Source organism: Myotis nattereri, assembly GCF_964212035.1.
Source record: "Myotis nattereri genome assembly, chromosome: 15".
NCBI lineage: Eukaryota > Metazoa > Chordata > Mammalia > Chiroptera > Vespertilionidae > Myotis > Myotis nattereri.
The window spans coordinates 30,803,925-30,819,871 of record NC_138090.1 but is presented as its reverse complement, the minus strand read 5'-3'; the positions used below and the strand labels follow the sequence as shown (position 1 = coordinate 30,819,871).

Sequence of the window (15,947 nt, the reverse complement as noted above, 5' to 3'; positions counted from 1 at the left end):
ATTCCTTTGTTTTTGACAATAAAAGGAACAACATGGATGGTATCCTATCTAATAAAAGAGAAACATGGTAATTAGCATACAACCGCTACCCTTCCCATTGGCTAATCAGGGCAATATGCAAATTAACTGCCAGCCAAGATGGCAGCTGGCAGCCAGGCAGCTTAAAGTGAACATGAGGCTTGCTTGCTTCAGTGACGGAGGACTCCAACGTTCCCCGCCTGCCGCTGCAGGCCTCTGAGCTGCAACTCTAAGCAACTATGTTTCAAATACAGAAGCTAAACAAAACCCCAGAAACCTGCTTTAGTCCCCAGGGCTTCAGCCAGCAGGATCGCAACATTGTTTCAAATACAGAAGGTAAACAAAGGCCAGAAACCTGCTTTCGGCAGTGGAGGCCTAAGAGCTGGAGCCAAGCCTCAAAGCTAAAGCTGGCCAAGAATAAAAAAGAAAAAAAAAGAAGAAAAGGAGCAGTTGGGAGCTTCAGTCACCCGCCAGCCTGAAAACAGCCCTCAGCCCCTCACCCAGACTGGCCAGGCATCCCAGTGGGGACCCCCACCCTGAAGGGTGTGTGACCAGCTGCAAACAGCCATCATCCCCTCACCCAGGCTGGCCAGGCACCCCAGTGGGGACCCCCACCCTGATCCAGGACACCCTTCAGGGCAAACCAGCCGGCCCCCACCCGTGCACCAGGCCTCAATCCTATATAGTAAAAGGGTAATATGCCTCCCAGCACCGGGATCAGCGTGACAGGGGGCAGCGCCCAAACCGCCTGATCGCCCTGCGGCTCTGTGTGTGACAGGGGGCGGGGCCACAACCTCCCTATCTGCCCTGCTCTGTTCGTGACAGGGGAAGGCGCCCCAACCCCCTGATCAGCCCTGCTCTGTGCCTGATAGGGGGGAGCTCCCCAACTCCCTGATCGCCCTGCGGCTGTGTGTGTGACAGGGTGTGGCACCCCAACCCCCTGATCGGCCCTGTTCTGTGTGTGACGGGTAGAGCCATAACCTCCCCATCGGCCCTGCCCTGAGTATGAGAGTGGCGGCGCCCCAACCCCCTGATCGGCCCTGCTGTGTGTGTGACAGGGGGCGATGCCCCAACTCCCCTATCGGCCCTACTCTGTGAGTGACAGGGGGGAGCTCCTCAACCACCTGATCGGCCCTGCTCTGTGCGTGACAGGGGGCAGCGCCCCAACCCCCTGATTGGCCCTGCTCTGTGCGTGACAGGGGGTGGGGCCGCAACCTCCCCATGGACCCTGCCTTGAGTGTGACAGGGGGCGGTGCCCCAACCCCCCAATCGGCCCTACCCTGAGCGTGACTGAGGGTGGCATCACAACCTCCCGATCCGCCCTGCTCTGTGCATGACAGGGGGTGGCGCCCCAACTCCCCAATCAGCCCTGCTCTGAGCCCGACCAGGGGCTGCACCTAGGGATTAGGCCTTCCCTCTGCCACCCGGGAGCAGGCCTAAGCCAGCAGGTCGTTATCTCCCAAGGGGTCCCAGACTGTGAGAGGGCACAGGCCGGGCTGAGGGACCCCCCTCTCCCCCCAGAGTACACAAATTTTTGTGCTCCGGGCCTCTAGTCTATATATAAAGAGCCAAGGGCTGTCACATCCGAAACAACCGGACGGATGACCAAATAGGCAGAGTGGGGTGACAAGGCTGGCAGGGGGGTGAAGGACAACCAAACGACTAAGCAGCAGGCTGCATGGGGCAACCAAATTGGCAGGGGGGTTAGTGAGGGACGACCAAACGACTGAGCAGCAGGTTGCGTGGGGCAACCAGGCCGGTGGGGGGGGCAGTTGGGGGCAACCAGGTTGGTGGGGGGGAGCAGTTGGGGGAAACCAGGCAGGTAGAGGGGGGCTGTTGGGGGCAACCAGACCAGCAGGGGGAGCAGTAAGGGGCGGCCACGCTGGTGGGGGAAGGGCAGTTGGGGCAACCAGGTTGGCAGGGGGCGGCAGTTAGGGGCGATCATGTCGGCAGGCAGAGGCAGTTAGGGGTGATCAGGCTAGCAGGGGGGCCAGTTAGGGGCGATCAGGCAGGCAGGCAGGTGAGCAGTTAAGAGCCAGCGGTCCTGGATTGTGAGAGGGATGTCCGAGGGGTCCCGGATTGGAGAGGATGCAGGCTGGGCTAAGGGGACCCCCCCCCCCCCGCACAAATATTTTGCACTGGGCCTCTAGTCTACACTAATAAAAGACAAAGATGCTAATTGACCGTACCTTCGCTACACCCATCAGCCAATCAGAAGAGTATGCAAATTAAGCCAACAAAGATGGCTGTTAAATTTACATACTGCAGGCAGGGCAGGACAGCACTATCCGCCGCCTGCCCTGCCACCATCCGGGCCTGCTATCTGCGACCCGGGGTGGTGGGGCGGGACAGCGCCATCCGCCGGCCTACCCTGCCGCCATCCGGGCCTGCTATCTGCGACCTGACCCAGGGCGGCAGGGTGGGATAGCAGCGATTCGCCGGCCCACCCGGCTGCCATCCGGGACCCGACCCGGGCGGCAGGGCAGGACAGCAGCAATCCGCCAGCCCACCTGGCCGTGAAGGGAACGGAGACAGGAGTGGAGCTGAGGCAGTGGACACGGAAGGGAGTGAAGCAGCAGAGATGGGAGGGAGTGAAGTGGTGGAGAGGGGAGGGAGCCGAGTTGGTAGAGACAGGAGGGAGCAAGGCAGGGGAGCAGGGAGCAAAGTCCGTGGGCTTTGCTCCCTTCTCTGCTTCGCTCTGGCCTCAGGAAGCCCTATTCTTGCAGGAATCTTCCTGCAAAGGGCCTCTAGTCTTAAAATAATTTTGTTGAGTGAAAGAAGCCAGGCAAACAAAAGAACACGCTGGGACACATCCTTGTGCTTCCTTTGAAAGCTGGAAACTGTTGCCCCTATATTTCTCTTTCTGGCAAATATGACCTCCTGCACCCTGTTAGTTCTCTCTGCTAAGCTTGCCTCCTATACTTCACCACCTTAAAGTAAGAGCAAGTTATCATCCACACACAACCATACCCAGTGAGAAAGAGAAACCTACTCTTGAAAACAAGAAGAAAGAAGCAGGTTAGTAGAGAATTTGCTTAAAAGATGTGTTTACAAGACTGTTTCCATAGCCAACATTTTGGCATTTTCAGGTAGTAAAATAAGTAATGAAAAGTCATAGGTAAAATAAACAAGGATGTGGGGAACCTAAATACAATACAAAAACTAACAACTTCATTAAAAACGAGTAAAATAGCCCTAACCGGTTTGGCTCAGCCAATAGAGCGTCAGCCTGCAGACTCAAGGGTCCCAGGTTTGATTCTGGTCAAGGGCATGTACCTTGGTTGCGGGCACATCCCCAGTGGGGGGCGTGCAGGAGGCAGCTGATCGATGTTTCTCTCTCATGGATGTTTCTAGCTCTCTATCCCTCTCCCCTCCTCTCTGTAAAAAATCAATAAAATATATTTTAAAAAGTAAAAAAAATAAAAACGAGTAAAATAATCACACTGAAGAGGTTCAGGGGAAAAGAACAAGCCTAGGTTACTTTGGAAAACAGAGTTTTGGCTGCATTCTGTAAGGTTAAAGATAAGTTTATTTTTCACGGGAATGTGGGTTAGCAATTCTAAATCACTTTACATGAATAGTAGGAGACAGATGTCAAGAATGAGGAAAGGGCTGTAAAAAATCAATAAAATATATTAAAAAAAAAAAAAAAAGAATAAGGAAAGGGGCCCTGGCCGGTGTGGCTCAGTTGGTTGGAGCGTCGTCCCATACACCAAAGGGTGGTGGGTTCAATTCCTGGTCAGGGCATATGCCCAGGTTGCAGGTTCCATCCCAGGTCCGTGCGTGTGCGGGAGGTAAATGGTCTGTGTTTCTCTCTCACATCAATGTCTCTCTCTCTCTCTCACCCCTTCCTCTAAAAATCAGTACTAAAAAATTTATTGAAGAATCAGGAAAGGGGAGGTGCTGGATTGAAATTAGAGGTACTTAATATATGTACAGATGACAGATCTAGAAACAAGTGCAGATGTATGTGTGCATTGGTTAGCATATAGACAGATACAGGGTGTCCCCCAAAATGTATACATACTTTAATAGCTGATTGTTCAATTTCAAAAATGAAATGTATTGTAATAAACACTGCCTTTATAATTATTCAAAGGGTGTGTTTACATTTTTGGGATACCCTATATTTCCTGTCTGCTGAGAGGGCCTACAATCAATGACATCGAAGTAGCAATGAGAATACCTAGTGCCCTGATCCCGATATCTAAATACCATTTGTCAATAAAATGAACTTATTGGAGCAGTGGCTGAGTCTAGGCCTGAAACTGGAAAATGACCAAATTAGCCAGGAGTATCTTGTAGTAGAGAAAGTAGGGAGTTTTCAACAAAGATGGAGAACATAAGCACTTTGGAAAAGCTCCTAATGGACAAATCTGTGACAATTTGAGCAAGAAAATAGTGATAGTAATGGATTATATCAGCCAGGGTAAGATAAATACCCAGGAGTCCATACTAACATAAATTATTGAATCAGTTAATAAATGGGGGAGAAGGAACAGTTCTTCTTTACATAATTACAATTAAAAAAGTAGAGCCCTGGCCGGTTTTCTCACTGGTTAGAGCGTCAGCCTGCAGACTGAGGGGCACAGGTTCAATTCCAGTCAAGGGCACTGTACCTCGGCTGCAGGTTCAATCCCTGGCCCCTCTCAGGCACATGCGGAAGGCAAACAATCAATGTGTCTCTTTCACACGGACGTTTCTCTCTCTCTCTCTCCCCTCCCCCCTTCCCTCCTACTCCTCCCTCCCATCTACTCTCTCTAAAAACAAAAAAAAAAGTAAATGGAAAAATATCCTCGGATGAGAATTTTTAAAAAAAGTAAAAGGCATGATGGAAATGGGCAAATACCACAGAAATAAGTTTTGCAGGCCAGAATCACTGATAGATATTTGCAGTCTCAAAGTATTCCCCCATAAGATGCTTAATTATTTCAAAAAAGCAGATACCACCTTACCCAGCTGATCAAGGTAAACATGACTAGTGATGAGACATATCAACATCATGAACCTTCTCATATGATGCACTAAGAAGGGCTCAATCTCACTTTTGCAGCATCTTTGCTAAAAATTTAGAAACTCTGCCTGGCTGCTTAGTGGTTGAGTATCAACCTATGAACCGGGAGGTAATGGTTCAATTCCTGGTCAGAGCACATGCCCGGGGTTGTGGGCTCGATCCCCAGTAGGGGGCGTGCAGGAAGCAGCCAATCAATGATTCTCTCTCATTGATGTTTCTATCTCTCGCTCCAACTCCCTTCCTCTTTGAAATCAATAAAAATATATTTTAAAAAATGTTTTAGAAACTCAATCTAAACATGAGAAAACATTTTTTCAAAAAAAACTGAAACAGCATGGATGGACCTGGAGAGCATTATGCTAAGAGAAATAAGCCAGTCGGAGAAAGATAAATATCACATTATCTCACTCATTTGTGGAATATAATGAACAACATAAACTAATGAACAAAAATAGATCCAGAGACATAGAAGCATCTAACAGACCGTCCAACCTAAGAGGGAAGGTAAGGGAGGCTGGGAGCAGGGGAAGTAAGAGATCAACCAAAGGACTTGTATGCATGCATATAAGCAGAACCAGTGGACACAGACAGTAGGGGGATGAGGGCCTGTGCTGGGAGGCGGGAGCCGGCGCGGACAGGTCAATGGGGGGGAAAGGAGACATATGTAATACTTTTAATAATAAAGAATTTAAATTAAAAAATAAAATAAAAATTGAGTGACATTCCACAAAATAACTAGCCAGTACTCTTCATAAATCTCAAGGTCTTATGAGGAAAGACTGAAGAACTGTCTCATCAGACTGAGGAGACTAGAGACATGACAACCAGATACAAGTGGGATCCTCAATCAGATCCTAGCACAGAGAAAGGAAATTAGTGGGAACACTGGCAACATTCAAATAAGATCTGTAGATTTTCTAAAAATAGTATTTTTATCAGTGTTAATTTTCTGGTTTTAATCACTGAACCACTGGTTTGTATGGTTAACGTTAGGGGAACCCACGTAAAGCATATACACAACTCTGCACTATGTTTACATCTTGTCTGAACTGTAAAAATATTTCAAAATAAAATTTTTAAATAAGTCTGTGATTTAGATGACCTCTGTGGGCCCCAAGCAGTCTAGATCAGCATCTCCAGCTACCTCCACACAAGGTGCTGAGCTGCACCCTGTACCACCCTTCATAAAGGCAACCAAATGCTAACAGCTTATAACTGGAGCAGGGGGCTCACATGTGATGCCCACTTTCTTTCTACTTCTGTTATCTGAATTTTTTTATTTTTTTTAATCCTCACCCAAGGATATTTTCCCACTGATTTTCAGAGAGAGTAGAAGAGAGAGGGAAAGACAGAGAGAAAAATCTATGTGAGAGAAACGCATCAATTGGTTGTCTCCTGCATGAGCCCTGACTAGGGCCTGGGCCAGGGAGGAGCCTGCAACCGAGGTACGTGCCCTTGACTGGAATTGAACCCAGGACCCTTCAATCCGCAGGATGACACTCTATCAACTGAGCCAAACCAGCCAGGGCTGTTATCTGAAGTCTCTACAATGTGCACATATTATACATGATGAGAAAATTGTGGGGTGGGAGAAGCAGTGAACTATACCAAATGTATGTATTTATAAAAATGATGTCCTCTTCTAAGGAAATAACATTTCATACTCATCATAATAGGAATAATTTCTTGTCAATTACTAAATAAAATGCTGTCTAAATAAAACACTAAAGTAATTATTGAAGTAATTAAAAGAAGAAACAGTCCTGCTAACTTCTGATCTAAGCCAGGCCTTGAAAGATTAAGAAAATTTCTTACTGTGTGAATGACATTGTTTCCTTTGGTGTTTATTCTGTTTTATTAAAATAAGATTTTTAAACAATGGTAAACTATTTTTAAAAGACAATTTTTTCACTTACTTTTTCATTTTTTATAGTTACATAAAGATAAACCTCAAAAGTATCATCTTCTACAGCACATAATTTGGCTTCCACCTGGGTAGTTGCTAAGTGGCATAAATGAAAACATCAATTAGCTGATATCAAAAGTATATTTGAAACAATTGGACTATCTCCCACCTATTAATCTCTGCTAACCAATTCTGATTACCCAGCACCACAGGCCCGACGGCTTCCCCTGCAGGTGGCTCTGAATGCAGGAAGGTCTGCAGGTGGGCAAGTCGAGGGGAGGCTCTCCTGGCAGGCGGGCAGCCTGTCTCCTCTCCCCATCCACCCACAGTCTTTCACCCGAGTCCACTTTCCAAATGCCCACAGAGCAGAGCTCTTGACCCTCTCGGAGACTTACTAACCCAGCAGCTCCATGTATGGGTGCCTGGTGGACACCATGCTAAGTCCTTTACAAACGTATTTCATTTCACTCTTACCATAACCTTTGAGAGTCACTGTACAGGTGAAGAGACCAGGCTCAGCGAAGGCTCCACAGCAGAAACAGGGCAGTATTCAAACCTAGGCACTCTGCCTCTTCCAAACTCTGTCTGCCAGCACTCCCCACTAGGCTCACAGGGACCAAAACTCCAAAACCAGCGACCCTCACCCAACCTCCAATTGCTCACAGCATCTGGCCGTTTCTTTAACAGAGGGGGGGAAAGATCTGGCACGAGGCCCTATAAGGCCCGTGAAATCACTGGGTCTGGCCCTGCCAAGGCATTCGGGTGCGTCAATTAAATGTTTGGCCAAATACAGCAGCTGATTTTTAAGTTGGTAACTGTGTATGGCCCGAGAATGACGTCAAATGGCCTTTGACAGAAAAAAGGTTCCACACCCTGCTTTAACCGGACAGTGGGGCAGCAGAGGAGAGGGGCCAGGACCTCACCAGGCACAGGCAGCACCAAGAGCTCACACCCACTACTTCTCAAAACAGCCCTCGGAGGCGGGCACGGTTATGCGGCTCTTGACTGCCAGGGGTTTGGATAGCTGCCACAAGTGAGCCTCCATATCGCATGGCTCCACTCACCAACATGAAGAGAACACACTGCGAAGGTGCTCTGAGACAGTCTACACCTGCTAAATTAGCAATGATTACACAATAACGTGGGCTTTTAATCAATTGCTGGTTCAGTAAAATGCATGTAAATTTATTTTGCAGTGCTTCAGCTTCTATGCAAACTAAGAGGCAGGCATTGTTTCTGTGTAAGCATCTCTTACCCATACAGCCTCTTTCTAACCTCACCTCTCAATTACTGATGTCCACATTCACCCCCCAAAAATTCCAGGACTGCAGCGTCACTGTGCCATTGGGGTAGAAGAAGCTCCAGATAACTTATGAACCCATATGAGGAGGGCCAAACAGCTAAGCATGCACATCTCAAACCCCCACCCCCTTAATTGAAGGTTAAACCACCTTGGGTGTCAGTTCAACACGGGCTGCGGTGATGGCACACTTGCCTTACCTTTCAGGATGTTCTGAAAGTACTGAATAGCTGCAGTGTCCCACTTCTTGGCAGGTCTGGAACGGTGAACAGATGCAATGTCATTAAATAGAAATCTGAGGTTAGTACACTAACATCATTTTGTAACACTCACTGGGTATTTCTGACATTACGTATTGGCATATGATGCAGATAATGGGGACGGCCCCAGCTGCAGCCTGCACCCGGGCAGAGACTCTTTGAGAACGGGCCTGCCATCGTCTGTCCCAACACTGTTGCCCCCAGTTACCTGGGACATAGCTGCCTCCCCAACAGAACACAAGCTCGCTGGGGCAGGAATCCTGAGTGTGCAGTGTTCAGCACAGGCTGGCACACAGCAAGGCCTCCAAACATGTTGGTCGAACCAACATTCTGAGAGTGGCCACTGTTGTCTCATGCTATTCCTCACTCAGCCGATACCCTCTCACTGTCGCCCATTTTCTATCATCTTGCCTTTTCCTATGCTTTGGAAAGAAAATCGCAAAAGACTTCTGGTCAAGATGGTGGCGTAGGTAAACAGTACTCACCTCCTCCCACAACCACATCAAAATTACTAAACTACAGAACAACCATCATTCAGAACCAACTGAAATCTCACTGAAACGGAAGTCCTACAAGTAAGGATATAAAGAAGCCACATCGAGATTGGTATGAGGGACAAGACTGGTAGGGGAGGTGGACCCAGGGAAGTGAATGGCCCCCACACCCAGGTGTGGCACATAAAAATCGGTAGGGAGGAATGGGAGGGGGGGAGAAGGTGAAGGGATTAAGAAGTACAAACTGGCCCAGTCTGGCATGGCTCAATGGTTGAGCATCAACTTATGAACCAGGAGGTCACGGTTTGATTCTCAGTCAGGGCACATGTCAGGGTTGTGTGCTGTGGGCTCGATCCCCAGGGCGGGGCATGCATATTGAGACACATTCTAGATGAAGGGTACTTGTCAAAGAAGGTAATCAAAACCCAGTAAGATCAGTCACTTAAAGCCTTCGCCTACACTGAGGGTATCCTCGGGCTGGGTGTGTCCGAGGCTGGGAGGGTCCCTGAGGAGCCCAGTATGCTGGGAGAGGGGGAATGCAGAGGGGAGAGCAGACTGCCTCTGAGGGAGAGCTGAGCACAGACAGGCAGGCACCCAAGTCACCCAGAGGGTGAGCAGCTACTGATCTGAAAGGACAGGGGAAGAGACTGGGTTTGCTTGGGCAGCTTGGCAGGGTGCAATGGCCTCAGCAGAGACAAGCTGGCTTGGTATCTTCTTAGTGCAGCTTCCAAGGCCAGCACAAGAGTGATGCATTCACCATTCCAAGGGAACTATCGGTGATGGGAGTTGGAGGAACTGAGATGGGAGGGTCTCCATAGACTCCACGAAAGTTGTGCTGTTTCTGTAGCTTTTCTTCCCACAATGCCACAGTTCTGGAGGAAGAGGGAGGAGCCCCAGGTGGGAGGATGGACCTCAGGTAGTCTTGTTCAAGAATGCAAAGATCACAGCCACACCCCCAACACAGTACTGCCTGATGCAGGGACCTGTCCTGTACAAACACTGGCAATGGGGCCAAATACTAGGGAGAAAAGGCAAAGATGGGGTGCATGTGTGTGACATGTGTGCATATGTGTGTACACACGTGTATACCTCTCTACATCTATATGTCTTATACGGACGTATCTACATTTTGATGAAAATGTACAGTGCAAAATGGTTTGGAAACAATCTAGCTGGGTATCAAAAGAGGAATGGTTAAATACAGCAAGTATGCCATTATATTTACCGATGAAAAAGACTGAAAGTAGAAGAGGGTACAAAGAGTTTCAACATACATTAAGTTAAATTTGCAAATAAGACAGTAGGTTGTAATTTGCATAAAAGCTCCATGTAAATGAATATGTATAAAAGCCCTGAAAAAGGTCTGCAAGTTCAGAGCCTAAACAGGTCACAGAGGCCTCCCAGGAGAGAGGAAGTGAGGCTGGAGAAGAATGCAACGGACTTTTCTTTTAATGCTCCATGATCCTACATGTTGTACCCTTTACAGTTATTACTTTTTTAAATATATTTTTATTGATTTCAGGAAGGAAAGGAGAGGGAGACAGAGATGATGAGAAACATCAATGACGAGAGAGAATCATTGATTGCTTCCTACATGCCCCACCCTGGGGATCGAGCACACAACGCGAGCATGCGACTGACCGGGACTCGAACCATGACCTCCTGTTCACAGGCTGACCCTCAACCACGGGGACACACAGGCCAGGCAGTCACTACTTTCTGTAAGTGGGGGGGAAAGGGAAGCCGAAAAGCAGAGTTCAGACCCTACTCTAACTCCTTCAATTGCAGCTGCTGTAGGTGGAGTTGCCCAGGGGATTCTGCTCATGACCAGGTTGGACACACACGGACTCAGAAAATATCTCCTGAAGAAAAAAGAGACCCGTGAGATCGCTTCGCACTTCTCAAGAGGAATTAGTCTCACAGATACATCAGATACTCAGTTAAGACTTTCACCAGTAAGTTAACATGTTAGAAGATGTACTTACACAATTTTAGCACTGTCTTCACAAAAGTCAAAGTGTAATGTAACAGGTTTGGTACAATACAGTCTGAATTTTTTCGCTCTGTAGGGAAGCTGCATAAAAGTTTCTACTGCAACTCGGATGCTTTAACAGTGAAACAGAAACAGTTCAATTATAAAGAAAATTACACATAACATTTCTTTAAAGTACACCAATATACCTAATATGCAACATAAAAACAAAACACAAAAAACAATTATTTCTGTTTCTAATATAGCCACTAACAGCAAGAAATACATGGAGACATTTGCCAAAGTTGACAAACACTGGTTCTTGGGCGGGGGAGAGGAGGGATCCTCTTTTTATGTATAAAGCACAGATACACATATAGTACATACATAGGTATTCAGTATAACTCATGTTAAAATTTCATGGCGTGGCCCGGGTCAGTGGATTGAGCATCTTCCCATGGACCAAGAGGTCGCCAGTTTGATCCCAGGTCAGGACACATTGCAGGCTCAATCCCCAGTAAGGGGCATGCCGAAAGCAGCCCATCGATGTTTCTCTCATCAGTGTTTCTACCCTTCTCTCCCTCTCCCTTCCTCTCTCTATAAAATCAATAAAAACATATACTTTTTAAAAATTTCATGGCATGGAAGTGGGGAGGGATTAGAAAAATGTCTCGTGAGGCTCCTTACATTGAAAAATAATGATCAAACTTGGGAGCAAATTTTATTGAAGATTTTTAAGTATCAGCCCTGGCCAGTGGTTCAGTTGGTTGAGCTTCATCCTGATACACCACGGCTGCAGGTTTGATCCCTGGTCAGGGCACAGAAAAGAGTGGACCAATGGTCCTAACCGGGTTGGCTCAGTGGATAGAGCGTCAGCCTGCGGACTGAAGGGTCCTGGGTTTGATTCCGGTCAAGGGCACATGTCTGGGTTGCAGGTTTTTGTTTTTTTTTTTTTTTTTTTTCTGGGTTGCAGGTTTGATCCCCAGTAGGGGGAATGCAGCAGGCAGCCAATCAATGATTCTCTCTCATCACTGATGTTTCTATCTCTCTCTAACTCCCCCTTCCTCTCTGAAATCAATAAAAATATATCTTAAAAAGAAAAAAAAGTGGACCAATGAATGCATCAATAAGTGGAACAATAAATCAATGTCTGCCTGTGTATCTCTCTGTCTCTCCTTCCCTCTCTCTCAAATCAATACGTTTAAAAAATTTTTAAAGATTTTTAAGATATTTAAGTATCAATTTTAATACACAACCAGAATTACCTTAATGTTTCTATAAATGAGAAGTTTTCATAAATAGGGTTGGCCAGCTCTGCACAAAAGAGCTGAAAGGACTGAGATTTGCTAAGTTGCTCAACATTTATTATTTCCCTTCTTCCAGGTAAACGACAGACCTGAGCACACCATTTCGACACACGGGTTATGATGATGCCACACGGACAGGCTAGGCACCTTCTGTCTCAGTTCAGAAAAACGGTGGCGGCATTAACTGCCCCTCGAGGCCTCCTTGTGCTCTATTTAATCATATGATTCTCTTGCCCAAAACAAACTAAACTTAAAATTCAAAACACTAAAAGAAAATATCCCCCAAAAGTTCAACAACAGGTGTGTGTGGTTTGTTTGTTTTTTAACAATTACAGCTATAAAGGTGCAAACCAAAAGCTGGAAATGCATCCTTTTTCCTAAACATCTGCAGATTTCCTTCTGCCATGGCATTCTTAAGATAATCCAATCAGATAAGCGTCTTATTGCGGCTGAAATCTATTTGGTGTTACTCTTTTGGAAGATGAGTCCTCATATTTATTTATTAAACTGACATCCTCTTACTCTGGGATGGGAAACCATTGGAAAAATTACCACAAACACTTATTGACAGTATTTTCTCATGAACTGTGACATGTGGCCCTAGAATCAGTGAGGGTTCTTTCTGGCCAGGGGCACCTGGGAGATGCAGAGCACCTGCCCTTTCCAGGAAAGGAGGTGGCAGGAGGCTGGAGCTGCCTGCTGAGTCTTCATTCTGACCACTTGCTCCGACACTCGCTGCCATGCAGCACTGAATGGAACCTGACGTCTTCAAGAAGGCTTCCCTTCTTGAAGCTTAAAAAAAAAAAAAACCGCCCTGACCGGTTTGGCTCAGTGGATAGAGCGTCGGCCTGCGGGACTGAAGAGTCCTGGGTTCGATTCCAGTCAGGGGCATGTACCTTGGTTTCGGGCACATCCCCAGTTGGGGGTGTGCAGGAGGCAGCTGATCGATGTTTCTCTCTCATAGATGTTTCTGGCTCTCTATCCCTCTCCCTTCCTCTCTGTAAAAATATCAATAAAAAATATATTTTAAAAAAAACCTCCAGCTTACAACCTCTATCCCCTTACTTTGAACACTGGCACGCTCCTTTAAAACTGGCATTTGTCTCCTTAAACAGCATAAGGCAAAAAAAGTCATACGTACTTTTTCGATTTCACTGGAATGTTCTTGGCAAAATCCACAAGGAAACACTCTGCCAGGTAATGATCTGCTGAACACACGATTGACTTAATAACAGCCCTGCACCAGCACTTGAGTTCCTGACAATAAACCACACAAACCTACAAAATGAAAACTTCAGTGTTAACATTTCTTGCCATATAATGGGAGCCTAAAGGTCCTCTCAAAATCACCTCAGCCTACATTTCACCTTCAGAAGAGGAAAGAGATTCAAGGAGGCTGGTCAGTGAAAGAATCAAAGTCAAGAACACAGGACACTGAATTCTACTTCGCTCTTTTTTTTTTTTTCTACAATCCTTTTGACTGCTTAAAGGATAATTTAAAGAAAGGCTTCTTAAATCAAAGCTTCAGACACGAAACCTCAACCCCAGGTCATCTTCCCCATTTTCCTCCTGTGGCTTTCACTGCCCTCTGACACTTGTTTACTACCTCACACACCTGTAAGTCAGCTCTGTGATGTGGATTTTTGTCTGTTTTGTTTATTGCCATCCTCCCAACACCTAGAACAGCGTTTGGCCTGTACTAAAGTCTTCAAAATCGACTTGAGTGACTTGTTGAGTGGCACAGTTGCTTGGAGCATTATCCCATGCATCAAAAGGTTGTGGGTTCTATCCTTTCGTCCAGGGGTGGGCAAACTTTTTGACTCGAGGGCCACAATGGGTTCTTAAACTGGACCGGAGGGCCGGAACAAAAGCATGGATGGAGTGTTTGTGTGAACTAATATAAATTCAAAGTAAACATCATTACATAAAAGGGTACGGTCTTTTTTTTTTTTTTTTTAGTTTTATTCATTTCAAACGGGCGGGATCTGGCCCGTGGGCCATAGTTTGCCCACAGCTGCTTTAGTCAGAGGGTATAAGGGAGGCAACCAATTGAATTTTTTCTTTCTCTCTCTCTCCCTCCCTCCTTTCCTTATTCCCTCCCTCCCTTCCTCTCTCTCTAAAAATCAAGTTTAGCTCAGCTGGTGTGGCTCAATGGTTGAGCATCGACCTATGAACCAGGAGGTCATGGTTCGATACCCGGTCAGGGCACATGCCCAGGTTGTGGGCTCAATCCCCATTGTGGGGCGTGCAGGAGGCAGCCAATCAATGATTCTCTCTCATCACTGATGATTCTATCTCCCTCTCCTTTCCTCTCTGAAATCAATAAAAATTTAAAAAATAAAAATCAATTTTAAAAAATATCCTTGGGTGAGGATTAAAATAATAATAATACACTTTTAAAAATTTTTCTGTAGTCCCCTTTTAGGGAAACTACCCTGCTGAATTGTCAGGCCGTGGCATCCTGACTGTCCCACAAGACTGCCAGGCCACAAGCGACTCAACGGCAATCCACAGACAGACAAATCAAATATAAAGTGGCCCAGTGGGGACAGCTGTGCCCAACAAGGAAGAAGTGGGCCAACTGAGAATCCTGCCCTCAGGAATTAAAGTTGGAAAACATAGTGCAGCCATTCTGCAAAACTCAAATTAATTCAAGACATATTCTGCCAAAGGATGGAGGTTACTTCTGTTTAATTCTTAAGTCAAAGTAACTTGTAGGAATGGTCTGAATAGGTACTAATTCACACAGGCAGTTAACTTTGAAGTTGTGGTATATTAGGGTTCCCACTAGTCAAAAATGGAATAAGTTAGGCATCAAGAACAATGATTATACCTGATGAATGTATTAAAAGCCATGAGTTCAATACTTATGGCTTAAAAAATAAAAAAGAGAAACAAAACACCCTGTGGACACCAATGTAGATAACTAGGCACAAATCACTATGCTAAAAATTGATAAGGGAAAGAATCAAGTAATGTTTCTAATTTTCCAGGATAAATTGTATTATGTCAGGGTAGCCAAACAATCCCAACAGATGAGGGAATGTTCTCTGCAGAAGAACTCCAGCTCGTGAACGCAGAAGAAATGTGAAAACGACCAATTTGCAAGCTAAAGTGAAAGCACTGATTGGGGCAGTGGTAACCACTGGATGGTACAACCATGGCATGAAAAGCTGACGGCACCACCAGCAGGGAGAGCTCAGGCTGTCACCATCTAAATCCACTGGTCAATCTCAGCATCACCAAAAGTGATACTATGTCCCAATTCAATACAAGATGAAGCTCATAGTACCAATTGTTCCAGGGGGTGGGGGGCAAGTGACCCTAAATCCAATCAAAGCTTTATGTTTAACTATTGGACCACAGAAAATACACGGTATATGGAGGGAAAGTTCACTACCACCACCACGAGGAAGCAATCAGGCTATCCAATCAGGCTATCCACTGCCCCAATCAGTGCTTTCTTTTTTTTTTTTTTTTTTTGAATTATTTTTTATTGCTTAAAGTATTACAAAGGGTATTACATATGTGTCCTTTTTTTTCCCCCGCCCTTGACAGTCCCCTAGCCTCCCCTATCCCCCAGTGTCTTATGTCCATTCAGTGCTTTCACTTCAGCTTGCAAATTGGTCGTTTTCACATTTCTTCTGCGTTCACGAGCTGGAGTTCTTCTGCAGAG

General features: G+C 46.2%; 1 protein-coding gene across 1 annotated transcript in view; it reads right to left on the bottom strand.

The window, feature by feature from the left end:
* Positions 1-15,947, bottom strand: part of TDRD12 (tudor domain containing 12) — a gene marked incomplete at its 3' end in the record, with an annotated part of 85,860 nt that overhangs the window by 63,853 nt on the left and 6,060 nt on the right. Inside the window, exons 3-6 of the mRNA XM_081108362.1 lie at positions 13,413-13,549; positions 10,978-11,097; positions 8,439-8,494; positions 6,949-7,034 (exon numbers count right to left, since the gene is read on the bottom strand). Coding sequence (XP_080964488.1) covers positions 6,949-7,034; positions 8,439-8,494; positions 10,978-11,097; positions 13,413-13,549 — 399 coding nt within the window. The remainder of the gene's footprint in view (positions 1-6,948; positions 7,035-8,438; positions 8,495-10,977; positions 11,098-13,412; positions 13,550-15,947) is intronic.